Below are 15,134 nucleotides of genomic sequence, written 5' to 3'. Positions count from 1 at the left end.
AGGATCCTAATTCCTAGAACAGAAAGAAAGGATAGGATTTTACAGTCTTCAACAAAAGGACTTCCTACCAGTCTTGGAATACATTTTACATTTCTTTATTGAATATTAAAAACCACTAGACTAGACCTGTGACTTTATTGGTATAGAAAAGTTCCAGCACTGCAGATCAACTTAGTTGCTAGCAGTTGTACTTTGAGCTATACACATATTTAATGGAGAAGTAAAATGACTTATCCAGACTCACACAGCAAGTGTGTTGAATTAGAATTTGAATCCAAGTGTCCTTAATCCTGAGATCTGCTCCCTCTTCACTACATCACACCGTCTCTCCTTTGAATCCTGTAATAATAAATCCAAATTATCCTTAAAGGAAAAGACAATTTTCCAAGCATCAAATTGGGCAGGATTTGTCGATTATTTCAGGTTTTTCTTTTTTAAGAAAGGATTTTTCAAAACTTCAGTGTTAGAAACTTTTAATCCCTCTTTGGTGGCCTAATTCTTTTACTCTTCCTGTCATTTTATTCAGGTGTCAATTTCCATGCTCTAAAATCTAGTGGAAAGAGGGTCTGTTATTAGAGAACCTGGATTTATATCATGGATCTGTGTCTCTCTAGGTCTCAGTGTTATTTTTGTTCATTTCTTTGTTTTCTTTTTTTTAATCTATGAAATGAGAGAGTACAACTAGATAATTTCTAAGATTCCTCCTTCTATTGCTTTCTAAGATTCTCAAATCTGTAACTAGATGAGGGCCAACCAGGAGAAGGAACAAAAACAGCATCACGACAAAAACTAAGGGGCACAAGGACCAAGGCCAGAGGTTACAACTTCTGTTCAGAGGTGCAATAATCAATAAAGCATTAGGACAAAGAAATTTTTTTGGCAAAACTGAGACTTAGATTAAGTAACTTACCATAGTTACATAACTAATAAGCCACAAGATTCAGAGTAGTTAGGTGAAGCAGTGAATAAAGCATTGGACCTGGAGTCAGGAAGGTTCATCTTCATAAATTCAAATATGGTCTCAGACTAGCTGTGTGATCCTAGGCAAGTGACTTAACCTTGTTTGCCTCAATTTCCTCATCTATAAAATGAGCTGGAGAGGGATATGGCAAACTACTCCATATCTTTGCCAAGAAAATTCCAAATAGATCACAAAGAATAGGATATAATTGAACAATAACATATAGAATATATATACACATATATAGTATGTATATATTTACATAGTTTGCATACACATATATGCACAAATGAATCTCTCACAAAAATAATCAATTATTGAATTAGGGCCAGGATTTTTTTCAAAAGCCTATAGGTTGTTCAATGTCTGAAGGACATTGTTGATGGATAAGATTGTCCAAATTCCAGAAATACAAGTTTTTCAATCCTATTTGGGAGACCCCACCCAAGTAGAAAACTCTATAAAGAATTGAATCTAAAGTGAATTCTGGCCTATTGTGTTCCACTTAAGCATGCTTGGTTGAGGTGGACCCTTTTATCTAAATTCCCCTAGATGGGGATAATCTGGGTAAAAGATAAATGTCTTTGGTTAAGACTGAGTGGTCAGTCACTTCCCCTAGACACTCATTAGACTAAGTCCATCTTTCATTATAATATTCATTCTTCTGATTAACTATTAACCAATCAATCAGAGTTGACTGCCACCCACAGGAATACCCACACTTCCAAGGACAAATAAGTATGAGTGGGTTCTTTGAAGGGTCTTTGGCATTTGAGAATGCCACTGACCTCTTTTACTAATTATCTACTAATTAATAAAATGATTAATTATCCATAAATTATGTCTTGAACTTCTTATATTTCATACATATATGTACATATATACAGAGACACATATACCTATATACATATACACACCCAGGACATTTATGTATTGTGTTTGTGTGTGTGTGTGTGTGTGTGTGTGTGAATCCAAGGTTTTTATATGCTTGTGGATATGCAGTGTCTGTATATATGTATGTGCCTACATATATTATATACAAAATGTATACAATATACTATGTATATATACACATGCTATAAATAGGGGGTTTTAGATAGATAGATAGATAGGTAGATAGATAGATATGTATGTATGTATACATATATATACAGAAAAGAATCTCCCATATATAGTATGTACATTTTGTACACACGCATATGCACATGCTTTGAAAAGAAGCACTTCCATTTTAAAAATCAGTTTCCCTGTGTAGAAAATGCTCAGAGATTCTACAAGCTCAGAGTTTTTTGGGGGGACAAATGATACTAATCTCTTTTCCTTGTTACAAAAAAAAAAAAAAAGCTCAGGGAATAGCTCACAGCACAAACTATGCTTCAATTCTAACTTCTTTGAACTTCCCTATTGTCTTGCTAATGATTTCTCGCATTCTTTAATGTAATGGAGCTGATTGAAAGTAAGCATAGCAACTTTAGAAGTATTAAGATGAGTCTTACTTTTGAATTCTATCAGCCAAGATGACTATAATCAGCTAAATGGTAAAATCTGTTCATTATTGTCTTTGGGGCAATGTTTAAAGCCTGTAGTCAATCCTGTTGTATATTTGGTCCTTAGGCCAAACAGTCAGGTGGATTAGGTGTGCAGGGGAGGAGAGGCCTTCCTGCAGTCAATCAAAAGGGTTTATTATTTCTTCTTGGGCATGATTAATTCTATCAGTAGTTAACAAGCTGACAAATCAGAATATAGGATGTTTGGGTCTCTGTCATCACTCAAGCAGGTTGAGGCAAATCAGGAGCCTGTGTAAAAACTGCCTAAGCATCCTACAGGCTCAAAGATTTAGAAAAAAACAGATGAGAAAAGTAGAACATATGAAAAGCAGGCTTGAACTGGAAGATTCTTATAAGAGGATATGCACTTCAATTTAATTTAATTCAATTCATTTCAACAATCTTGCTAGATACTGGGGTATAACAGTCTGTGCTTTCGAAGACTTTTCATTCTTTGGGAAATAAATAGTGGACACAAAATATATGAAGAACTAATGTAAAGTGATTTCAGAGAAATAGAGAAAACATTAACAGCTAGGACAATCAGGGAAGACACTGCTTTGGAAGTGACACTTGAACTGGTTCTTAAAGGAATTGGGGATTTTGAGAAGTAGAGATAAAAACATGTGGTCAAGAGATGCAATATCAAGTGTGGGACAGGCCCAGAGGCTAGTTAGGCCAGTTTCGCTGGGAAGTAGTGTTTGTACGGAAGAGCAGTGTAAAAGAAGTTTGAATAGGAGGATTTCAGAGAGTCCTGGAGATACCTAAATGAACTGATGCTAAGTGAAATAAGCAAAACCAGGAGATCATTATACACAGCAACAACAAGACTATATGATGATCAACTCGGATGGACATGGCTCTCTTAAACAATGAGATGATTCAAACCAGTAAGGAAGAGAATCATTTATACCCAGAAAAAGAACTATGAAATGAGTGTGGATCACATCATAGCATTTTCACTTTCTGTTGTTGTTTGCTTGCATTTTTGTTTTCCTTTTCAGGTTTTTTTCTTCCTTTCTAGATCTGATTTTTCTTGTGCAGCAAGATAACTGTATAAATATGTATACATATATTGGATTTAACATATACTTTAACATATTTAACATGTATTAGACTACCTGCCATCTAAGGGAGGTAATGGGGGAAAGGAAAATTTGGAACAAAAGATTTCGCAAAGGTCAGTGTTGAAAAATTAACCATGCATATGTTTTGTAAATAAAGAGCTATAATAATAATAAAGTTTTTTAAAAGTTTGGAAGAATTGGTCAGACTCTAATTATGGAAGGCTTAAAATGACTTAACAGAAGAATCTGTATCTTCTAATACAAGAAATGATAAAGACTATGAAGCTTCTTGAGGAAAGGAGTAATATGATCAGAACTAGACTTTGGAAATATTAATTTACAAGAGAGGGGACAGACTGGAGGCTAGGATATCAATAAGGAGGTGATTACAGCAGCCCAGAAAGAGGTGTTCAAGGCCTGGATTAAGGTAGTAGTTATCTAAATGTAAAGGAGATAAATGGTTGGGAGAAATACTATGATAGAGGTATCTATAGGATGTGGCAACTAATTGGGACACTAGGATCAGGGCGGTAAGAGAAAGTTGAGAGTTCAGAATGATTCTGAGTCTGAGCCTTGTTGACTAAAAAAATGGTGGTGCCCTTAACAGTTTTGTCAAAGTTAGTTAAAAAAAAAAAAAGGTTAGTTTAGAAAGAAAATAATGAGTTGCATATTGGATATGCTGAGTCTGACATGCCTTTGGAACATTCTGATAAATGTGACTAGCATGAATTGGTGAGACAGAACTAGAACAGGAGAAAAATGAGCTCTAGTTAGCTTTGAGTCATTTACATAGAGAAGAGTTAATGAGATTTGTATAGAGAAGAGCTAATGAGATCACCAAGAAATAAAGCATAGAGAGAAATAGGTAGAGGGAGAGACAGAGACAGGCAGACAGACAGACAGACAGACACAAACACACAGAGAGACAGAGACAGAGAGAGACACACATACAAAAAGACACACACAGAGGGAGAGAGAGAGAGAGAGAGAGAGAGAGAGAGAGAGAGAGAGAGAGAGAGAGAGAGGAGGAAGGGAGGGAAAGGGAGAGAAAATACCCCAAAGAGAAAAATGGTAAACCCTGAACGCCGATTGAAGCATATTTTTTTCTTATTTTCTTTATTTATACTATTTTGTTTGTGTTTACTTTTGCCACATAGCTAATATGGAAATGTATTTTGGAGTCAAATTCTTCATCTAGTCAACTACCAAAGAGATTTTTCCTAAAGTATGGATCCAATCGTAAGCAAAACAATAGTTAGCACTTATACAGCACTAATTATGAGCCAATCATTGTGCAAAGTACTTTACAAATATTATCTCATTTGATCCTCACAATAAGATCTGATTATATCACTCCCCTCCAACTCTTTTCAATAAATCCCTGGGCCTCTCAGTTACTTTAAGGATAAAATATAAATTGTTTGGCTTCTAAAAACTTTCACAATGTGGCCTTTCTGATATGTTCAGTTTTCCTGCTCTTTTTTTCTCTTTCACATGCTCTATGACTCAGAGACACAGGCCTTCTTCCTGATCCTCAAACAGAATATTCCATCTCCCAAAGCTCTTCCTTTTCACTGGCTATCCCACATGTCTAGAATGCTCTCCCTTCTCACCTCTTCCTCTTGCACATGCCTTCAAGACTCAAAACCCTACCTTCTTCATGATGAGGTGTTTTCTTTCATCCTCAGCTATTTATATCCTTCCTCTGAAATTACCTTCTACTTTCAAATAATCGGCCCATCAGGAAAACCAGAGTTCAAATCTAGCCTCAGTTACTTACTAGCTGTATGACCACAAATAAGACATTTAAGCTCCATTTGCTTCAGTTTCTTTGTCTGTAAAATAGGAATGGGAATACCTACCTCCCAAGGTTGTTTTGAGGAACAAATGAGATAGTATATGTAAAGCATTTAACATAGTGCCTGGATGTAGTAACTACTATATAAATGATAGTTATTATTATTCCATTATACATATTTTATATGTACATATTTTGCATGTTGTCTCCTCCATTAGAAAGTTAGTTTCCCTGGAAATTGAGTGAATGCTCCTCATTTGTGTAGTGGCTGAATAAGTTATGATATATGAATGGAATGGAATATTATTGTTCTATAAGAAATAATTAGCAGGCTGACTTTAAAAAGATCTATATGAACTGATGATAAGGAAAGTGAGTAGAATCAAGAAAACATTGTACACAGTAACAACAAGATTATGTGATGATCAATTGCAATGGACTTGGCTTTTTTCAATAATGAGGTAATTCAGGGCAATTTCAAAAGATCTATAATAGAAAGTATCCACATCCAAAAAGAGACTATGGAGATTGAATGTGGATCAAAACATAGTATTTTCATGTTCTTTTGTTATTATTGTTGTTGTTTATTTGTTTGTTTTTTCTCATTTTTTTTCCTTTTTGATCTGATTTTTCTTGTGCAGCATCTAAACAAAATATGTTTAGAAGAATTGCATATGTTTAACCTATATTGGATTGCTTGCTGTTTAAGGGAGAGGGGAGAGGAGGAAGGAGGGAGAAAAATTTGGAACACAAGGTTTTGCAAAGGTGAATGTTGAAAATTATATTTGTATTTGTAAAAATAAGAAGCTATAAAAATGGAAAAAAATGAAAAAAGAAAGTGAGCTCCTTAAGGGCAGAGACCCTATTTTGTCTTTTTTTATATCCCAGTGCTTAGCACAATGCCTTACATATAGCAAACACTTAATATATGACAAGGACCTTCTCCCTAAAATACTGAAGCAACAGAAGAGAGAATGGGTAGATAATGTTGAGAGTAATTCAGACATAGAATAGGAGACAAGAGGAAGGTCACAACATTTTTTTAAGTAAAGTGTGAGACATATCCTTTGCTCAAAGAGAATTGGGATGAATCATTTTCTGGGGAGAAGAGAAAGTGTGAAATAGATACTTGTAAAAGAGCAATAGTGAATTAAGCAGGGAAAAATAAAAGGATCAGCTGTGGTAAAGGCTCAATGGTTATGTCTGATTCTTCATGGCCCCATTTAGATATACGTTTTTGGGAGGGAGTATTTTTGTTTTTTAGCGAAGATACTGGAGTGATTTGCCATTTCCTTTTCCAGTTCATTTTTATAAATGAGCAAACTGATGCAAACAGAGTTAAATGCTTTTTCCAGGGTCATATGCCAGTGTTTGAGACTGAATTTGAATTCAAGTCTTCCTAACTCTGGGCTCAGTGCTCTATCCCTTGTGTTACCTGTGCTGAAATTAAATAACATAAATTTGTAATGGACAAAGTCAGTGGAAGATCATAGATTTAAAGTTGGAAGGGGCCTCAAATGTCATCCAGTCCAATCACCTTATTTTACAGATGAAAAATTGAGGCTAATAAAGTTTAAATATTTGCCTAGGATCAGACAGCTACTAAGTATTTTAGGGAGTATTCAAACTTGGGTCTTAACTCCAATCCAACCTTCTAGCCTTGAGCTGAGGGCTCAAAGGGTACCATAGGAAAAGTCAAGCTGAGGTGAATAAAAATGAAAATTTGGATAATGAGAGGGTGACAAAGAGGAATTTTTGTGCAGGTGACTTTTAAAAGAATTTGCTAGCAAAGGATGGCTACTCTTTCCTAGCAGCCTGAGAAGTTGTGCCATTGGCCCTACCTGCAATGTTATTTTAATTGCTTTGGGGAAAGAATAGGAATAGATGTTCTGGACTTGACTGGCTCATTAGGAAATCTGTTGTGAGAGGTCCAAAGCAACTGGTTATAGAGCACTTTACTTACTCACTTTTTCTAGCCAGCCAGAATAGATCTGGCTTAGGCTCTAGCTTCTACTGATGGTTAGATTATCACCCCAATGGGTAGGTTGGACAGTCTGCAAGGCAGGGGGGGAAGTTAAGAAGCATTCTTGGAGGGTAAATGCCATGAACTCTGATATGTAGGTCATCTCTGCTTATAGAGCAGCTGTTCTTTCATCAATATGGACATCTCTGTGACCACCATTAACTCAGATATCCATTTCTATCCAGACCTCTCCTAGGTTATGAATCCTTGGAGTTCAATTTGATGTCCTATTAAGGCTACCTGGGATCAGTCCACTGGATCAGGAATATTAGTAGCAAAATCCACTGATTATTGATGTAGTTACATGATGTAGTCATCACGTCATGATTTTATGTTACTTTTCATGTTGATCAAAAGATCCAGGGTTCCAGAAAGCAGAATGAATATAATCAGATGCACATTCACTAGACTGCTGTTTTTATCTTCTTCTTCATTTTATTCTATTGAGAATAGAAGGAAAATGATGACTTTGACTCTGATGTACAGCTTTAGTATTCTTTTTTTTTTTTTTTTTTGGCTGAGGCAATTAAGGTTAAGTGACTTGCCCAGGGTCACATAGCTAGGAAGGATTAAGTGTCTGAGGCTGCATTTGAACTCAGTTCCTCCTGATTTGGGGGCCAGCACTCTATCCATTGCACCATCTAGCTGCCCCTAGTATTAAATTAATATTCCAGATATGAAAACAGTGGGCAGAATATTTATCTATTTAATGAAATAACATGTAAATCACTTAAAAAAAACCTTAAGATTATATAAATGCTAGCTATTATTGTAATGATGATGATGAAGATGATGATGGATGCATATGATGTTGTCTGGTTTAAAGCTTTTACAAAATCTAAGTTTTTGTAGAGTAAGCAAGATTTAACCTTGGGCTCAAGTCATAAAAACCCACAAAGTAGATCAGGAATTCAGGTGTCCTACATTTTCCAGGTAATAATAGAGGCCCTAGATCTCTATTCAGTTTAGTTTATCCTATATGGCCCATATTACCGTGGAGGCAAAAATCTCCAGAAATATTTTACCCATGCAGCCTCATTTAAGCAGAGGTCTTTCCCTTGTACTCAGGATTCTTCTTCAAGCTGGAATTCCAGACTGGTTCCTCACCCCCCCCTTTTTTATTACATTAATAAGTATTTGTGGAATACAACAAGCATTTCTACAACATAGTACAATAAAAAGATGGTTGTACATGAAATTATGTACAACAAAATTAGCATGTAAATTTCCTTTTTTCTCCTACCCCACCATAGAAAGGGCCACCATCAGACACAAAATAGGCATGTATGTTATATGTGTGTATATATAAAAAAATTGTATTATAAATTTATCAGCTCACTTTCCATATCTAGATAATGTCCTTTCCTATATGTTCTCTTTAATTAACTTGGGTATTTCTAATACTCAAAATAGCTTATTTACCCAAATCCATTCTTTAATCAATATTGCTATCACTGCCTACATCATCTGGTTCTGCTCATTCTGCTCTTCCTCACTTCAAGCTATTGAGGTTAGTGGATAGTACACTATTTTTGGATCGAATTTATATTTCCCTTGGAGAAATCAAGTACCCCATCCTTACCCCACCCTTCTTTCTATTCATTGGAAGCCTGTCCAAGCAACTAACATCAGACTGGATTTGGTAATTTCCATTGTGTCCTTTTCTTTCTGAGTACCCATGAGCATTTTCAATTCTTTTCCTGGGTCCTTACTCCTGTGTTCATTGACCCAGAAAGTTCAGCTATTATTATGATAATGTGAGCTGGATCTGTGTTGAAGGAGGTAGGGGTGAAGAAAGAAATCATGTGTCAAGTGTGTGTGGGAACCAAAACCTTGATTTCAGGACAAAGAGAGAGGAATTAGAATTCAGGTTCTCCCCCAGGCCCCAATTCCCCCTACCCCTTCACACTGAATAGAGACTCCACAGTTCAGAGTAAGAAATAGGCACAGCTATATACCCATGGAAAAGCAGTCCACCCACCTCTTGATTGTCTTTTTAAAGCTTCCAACACCAAAAGACAGACATGAAAAGATTTGGAGTTGATGGGGAAAAGGGAGGAAGTGAACAGAAGAATTTAACAGCAAGGGAATAAGTGTGTGTTTTCCTCCTTCACATTCATTAGCGAGTGCCTCTCTCATGGATAAGAAACAGCCTTGTTCTCTGGTCTGGAGTCCTGCTGTCTCCCTGCCAACCCTGGTGTGTTTGTTAATTGGTCTCCATTTCTTTCTTCACTACAGGACAGTTTTCCTGCTCGTTTTGGAGGAGTCCATTTTGTCAATCAGCCCTGGTACATTCATGCCCTGTACACACTAATCAAACCATTCCTCAAAGACAAGACAAGGAAAAGGGTAATTAAAAAAAGATTTCAATGTGTATATGTCTTTAGGTATATGTCTTCATATAAACAGGATATTTGGAGTGATTTCTGTCATGTCTTTTCTTTACTGTGTTCTCTCAAGCCCTGTTTTTTAATTGCTCTGTGTGATGGGTATTTTTGTGTAGCTACTGAATGTTAGAGCCTCAGCTGGATTTTGCAAATGGCCTGATTTAATCAATAATTCTGCAGAGCTGAGTTGTTTTCAGAACTCTAGACAGAAACTGGGGAAATGTTGATGGCTTGTGAGGAGCAGATGCTTGTTTTCCTATAAAAGCTTATGAGGAGAAAACTATGGGGCCAAACAGTTTCCTAATCATGGAATATTTTAAGAGATCCAGTTTTGTCTTGTAAATTTATTGTCACTCCTACGAATGTTTACAAGTTGGTTTACTCCTTTGCTCTTGGTTCCTGGCTCCTGCTCACAGACATTTCAAGTCCCTCACTATTCAATTTATAAACAAGATCTACAGAGGGAGAGAGTTATTTATTTACTTGTTTGTTTTTGGTCCAGAGCTATGATTTCAATGATAGAGGGAACTTCTGATGTGGAAACTTCCTTCAGATGGTGTAAATGTGAATGGAGATTCATCTGTAAATTCTGTGACTAAGACCCTAAGAAATCAATTAATTACCTGGGATCAAACAACTATTATTTGTTTAAAGCAGGATATGAATTCAGATCCTCTTGACTCTAAGGACAGATCTCTGGCAATCACCAATTATCTACTAAGGACCTATTTTGTGTCAGTCACTGTATAAGGTCCTTAGATACAAGACAACATAAAACCTTCTCCACCATCAGCACAAAATGTAACAGTTCCCACAATCAGTACAAAATGAAACAGTTCCCACCATTACTGAGTTTATATTCTAAAGGGAAAGGCAACATATATACAAATGTATCCAAATAGGCACATACCACATACCAGTACTTTGGAAGAAAGTACTAAAAACTGGGGAAAGTTTCTAAAGTTTCTTAGAAAAAGTTATAGTTCAGTTGAGTAAATCAGGGATTCAAAAAGATAGAGAAGAGGAAGATGGCTATGCTAGACATGGGGATTATCTCAGTAAATCTGTGGAGATAAGAGATAGGGTATCTTTGGCAAGGAACAGTAAGTAGACCAATATATGTCTGAGTAGGGATTGGGGAGTGAGGAGAAGAAGAAGGCTGGAAAAGTGTGAAGAGGTAATATTATAAGTAACTTTATATCCCAAAAGAGTTTAGAGTTGATCCTTGAGGTAATAGGGAGCCACTAGAATTATAGGAAATAATTTAGTTAGATATGCTTTTAGAAAGTCTCTTTGGTAATTATATAAAGGTTGGATTAAGTAGATCAGTTAGAGACATCAGTTAAATGATTGCAAAAGTGCAGCCAAAAGGTCATGAGGTCCTGAAGAAGGGAGATTCTACTTTGTTAGTAGAGACAAGGAAATATTTGAAAGATGTCATAGACACTGAAATGGGACAACCATGAGGAGCCCACGCTGACCCTATGATTATGACCCTACATAACAGGGAACATGGTGATGTCCTCAATAGTAATAGGGAAGTTTGAAATAAGAATGGATTTAAAGAGAAAATAAAAAAAAATAAAAATAACAACAACAACAACAATAATATTTATATAGGTTGCTTTGTACCAGGCATTGTGCTAAAGATTTTACAATTATTATCTCATTTGATTCTTACAAAAACTCTGCAAGAAAGTAGCTTGCCCCTCATACTGCTAGTGAATGCCTGTGGTTGGATTTGAATTTAACTCTTTTTAGGCCTGGTGTGATATCTACTGCAATTGGTAATGCAAGACTGGAGATAAGAGAGAAAGACAAGGGCAGATCTGTGAATCCTCATTCTGTCCATAACTGAACAAAATAACTAACTGTATATGTTGAAATCACTAAAGCATCTGTAGAGTAGATGCCGTGTTCATCCCCGTTTTACAAATGAGGAAACTAAAGCTAAAAGAGGTTAAATAACTTTCTTGGAATCATGTGGCCACATGTTTGAGGCAGGGTTTGCACCCAGATCTTCCTGTTTCCAAATCCAGTACTCAAGTGCCACATGTACAATATCCAAATCAACAGGTTCAAAGGTTACAGGAAAGTCAATCAAGAGATCATTGAAGATTTGGAAAGGAGCAATTCCAATTGAATGAAGAGACAAAGACAAAGACAGACAGACACAGAGATACAGATACACAAAGACAGATACAAAAAAAAAAAAAAAAAAACCCAAAAAATGAGAGACAGAGATAGAGACATAAAGAAAAACAGAGACAGAGACAGAATCAGAGAAAAACAGAGGCAGAGACAGAGAGCGACAAATACAGAGACAGACAGACAGAGAGAAACAGAGACAGAGAGACAGAGATTCACTGGAGAAGGTTTAGAAGAGAGAGAGAGAGAAGCAAATGGAGACAACTTCTGTGGATTTTCAAGGATTTAGCTAAGAAAGGTAGAAGATGTGTATTATAGTTCATCCTGATAGTGACATCTAGTGAGGGCTTTTTAAAGATGAAGGGAATTTGAGAAAGAACCAAAGAATAGGGAGAGACTAAACATCAAAGTAAATGGGGATGATACTGAGGGAACTCTATCTCAGAAAATGTTTGTCCATGTTCTTTGGATTTACAGGTTCCCTCTTTTTCAGACTTCCTAGTCCCAGCTATTTAATACTTCCAAATGGCTAACACCTTATTTTTCAAGAAAATCTAGCCTACTAAATTTACATGCTTTTATACCCTCTATATGACCATATTCCAATGGAATTTCCTATTGAAGAGAAGCAACGCCATAAAGCTGGAAAGCTTACCTGTTGAAATTCTCTCCTTGCTTTGTGAATTATAAAAACCCCTGACCTTGTGCAGAGAAAACTTCCAAGACTCATGAGCGCTTCCTAATGGTGAGGAAGAAAATATTCGCCTCATCCAAGATCAAGAATCTATGGCTAGGAATCCTGGGCAGGGGGTGGGTGGGGAATGGAGGGAAGAGAGAGAGAGAGAGAAAGAGAGAGAAATAAAGAGAAAGAGAGAGAGAGAGAGAGAGATAAAGACAGAAAGAGACAAAGAAAGAGCGATAGAAAGAGACAGAGACAGAGAGACAAAGAGAGAGACACACACACACACATAGAAAGGCACAGAGAGACAGGGAGAGAAGGAGGATGAGGAGGAAAAGTAGAACAAAAAGGAGAAGAAAGGAGGAAGAAGAATAGGGGGAAGAAGAGGAAAAAGAGGAAGAGGAGGGAAAAGAGGAGGAGAAGAAGAGAAAACAGAGAAGAAGAAAGAAAGTGAGGGAGAGGGATGAAAGAGGGAGCCAGAGAGAAAGCATCTTTCACCTTCGCAGTCTACATAGAATAGGGAACAGCTTCCAAGAGAGAGAGATGACTATTTCCTGCCTTTCCTTCACTTCTGGCTGACTTTTTCCCATGGAGTTTCTCACTGCTCCCAATAGGTTCATGTGTTTTATGAGACAATGAGACAGGCAGTAGTATCCTCTTCTGGTCTGAGATTAGAGCTATTGTTATAAATGCCATCTTCCTTCCCTTTATACCTAAAGACCAGGACAACTCTTCTCTCACATTATCTTATTTCTTAAATGCTTCTTTCTCCCTTATCCCATAAAGGGATCCCAGAGGCTGCCTCATATGGTACAGTTTATCCTTGGGTTCAATATTGCTAGAAAGAGGAAGCCTTTGAAACTCCAACCTTCACACACTTGTGTGACTGTGTGGGTGTTACAGCATAGTTGTGATCATCTGAGGGTGTCAGTCCTGAAGAATTTATTAAGCATTTACTATGTGATAGTAACAGTTACATACAGTCCTTTTCCTAAAGAAACATATATTCTAATAGAGGAAACATATAAATAATAAGGATATGATTCTGGAGATTTGGAAAAGAGCAGTTTCAATTGGATGATGTTGGAAGACAAGCTGAATAGGGTCTAGAAGAGAGGATGAAGAGAAAAAATGGAGGCACTTAGTGTAGCTGGCTCCTAGATGTAGATGTAGCGTGAATGTGTGTACATACACCTATTCATGTGCACAATACATTTCCATGCCTATGCATATATGCACCTTGCATGTATCATGTATGTATTTGTATACATGTGTAATATCAGAAGGAACACACTAGACATGAAGGGAAGCAGGAAAGTTATCTTGCAGAAAGTAGAATTTGGAATCTTGAAGGAAACCAGAGAAATCAGGGGCATAGGTAAGGTACATCATGCATATGTGGTAGCAGGAAGTAAGGAAGTGAGAAGGAATCTAATTTGGTATACAAATAGTGTTGGGAGTAAGCCTAAAATTTTTTCACCTCTTTAGAGAGATTCCTAATTTTAAATTACAAATATATATGGATAATTGTTAATGTGTACTACACAGAAAGATGTTAATCTCAGGCTGACTTTCACCTTCATTCAGCTCTAGCAATATCAGTCAATGGTTCTCAGGAAAAACAAACTAATTTTTGTATTAGCCCCAAAAGTTATTTAGAAAAATAAATAGCTTAATTTTTTTAAAAGTCAGGAATTACCAAACCACTTATTTCAATTAATTCAGCAAATATTAACCAAATGCCTACTACATTTCAAGTGCCATGCCAGACACTGTTAGTTACATGAAAGTAGGATAAGACAAGATGTCTACCTTTGAGAGGATTATAGTTTCAATAGAAAACAATTTAATTGTTTTTCAGTCATGTCCAACTTTTTGAGGTTTTCTTGCCAAAATTTACTGGTGTAGTTTGCCATTTTCTTCTCTTTTACAAGTGAGGAAACTAAGGCAACCAGGGTTCAGTAATTTGTCTAGGGTCACATAGAAGAAGGTGTTTGAGGCCTGATTTGAAATCAGAAAATAAATCTTCTTGACTTCAGCCTGACACTCTATGAACTGCACTATCTAGCTGCCCAGAGGACACAGAGCATATGATTTGGAAAATAATGAAAGACTGAATATGATAAATAACTAAATTTTGTGGTATAGACTCTAACATACTGTTAGAATTCAAAGAAAGGACATTGTACAAGTGAAAGAAAACTGTTAAAAGAGAGAAGTGTAGCTCTGTCATTACCCAACTAGTCTTACATAAAATGGTTACCCTTCCTAGGTTTCAGTTTCTCCATTGATAAATGTGAGAATTGGGCTAAATTATCTGAAAAACACTTCCAGTTCTTAATCTATGATCCTCTGATCTTGGTGGGATGGAATGGGTGACAAAACCTCAGTCAGTCAGTAAACATTTGTTAAGCACCTACTATATGCCAGGCACTGTGCTAGGTGTTAGTAATATAAGGAATCAATTCACAATCTAATGGGGAAGACAGTAAGAAATCAACCATGTACAGAGGCAGCTAGTTGG

The 15,134-nt window shown here is 36.5% G+C and overlaps 1 protein-coding gene across 1 annotated transcript in view; it reads left to right on the top strand.

Moving 5' to 3' along the window:
* CLVS1 (clavesin 1) overlaps positions 1-15,134 on the top strand; it is a 197,014-nt gene that overhangs the window by 162,127 nt on the left and 19,753 nt on the right. Inside the window, exon 4 of the mRNA XM_051970146.1 lies at positions 9,635-9,745. Within this exon, the coding sequence (XP_051826106.1) occupies positions 9,635-9,745 (111 nt within the window). The remainder of the gene's footprint in view (positions 1-9,634; positions 9,746-15,134) is intronic.

This window comes from Antechinus flavipes, chromosome 1 (genome assembly GCF_016432865.1).
Source record: "Antechinus flavipes isolate AdamAnt ecotype Samford, QLD, Australia chromosome 1, AdamAnt_v2, whole genome shotgun sequence".
Taxonomy (NCBI): domain Eukaryota; kingdom Metazoa; phylum Chordata; class Mammalia; order Dasyuromorphia; family Dasyuridae; genus Antechinus; species Antechinus flavipes.
Note: the sequence above shows the minus strand (reverse complement) of the source record. Positions and strands in the feature narration are given on the sequence as shown.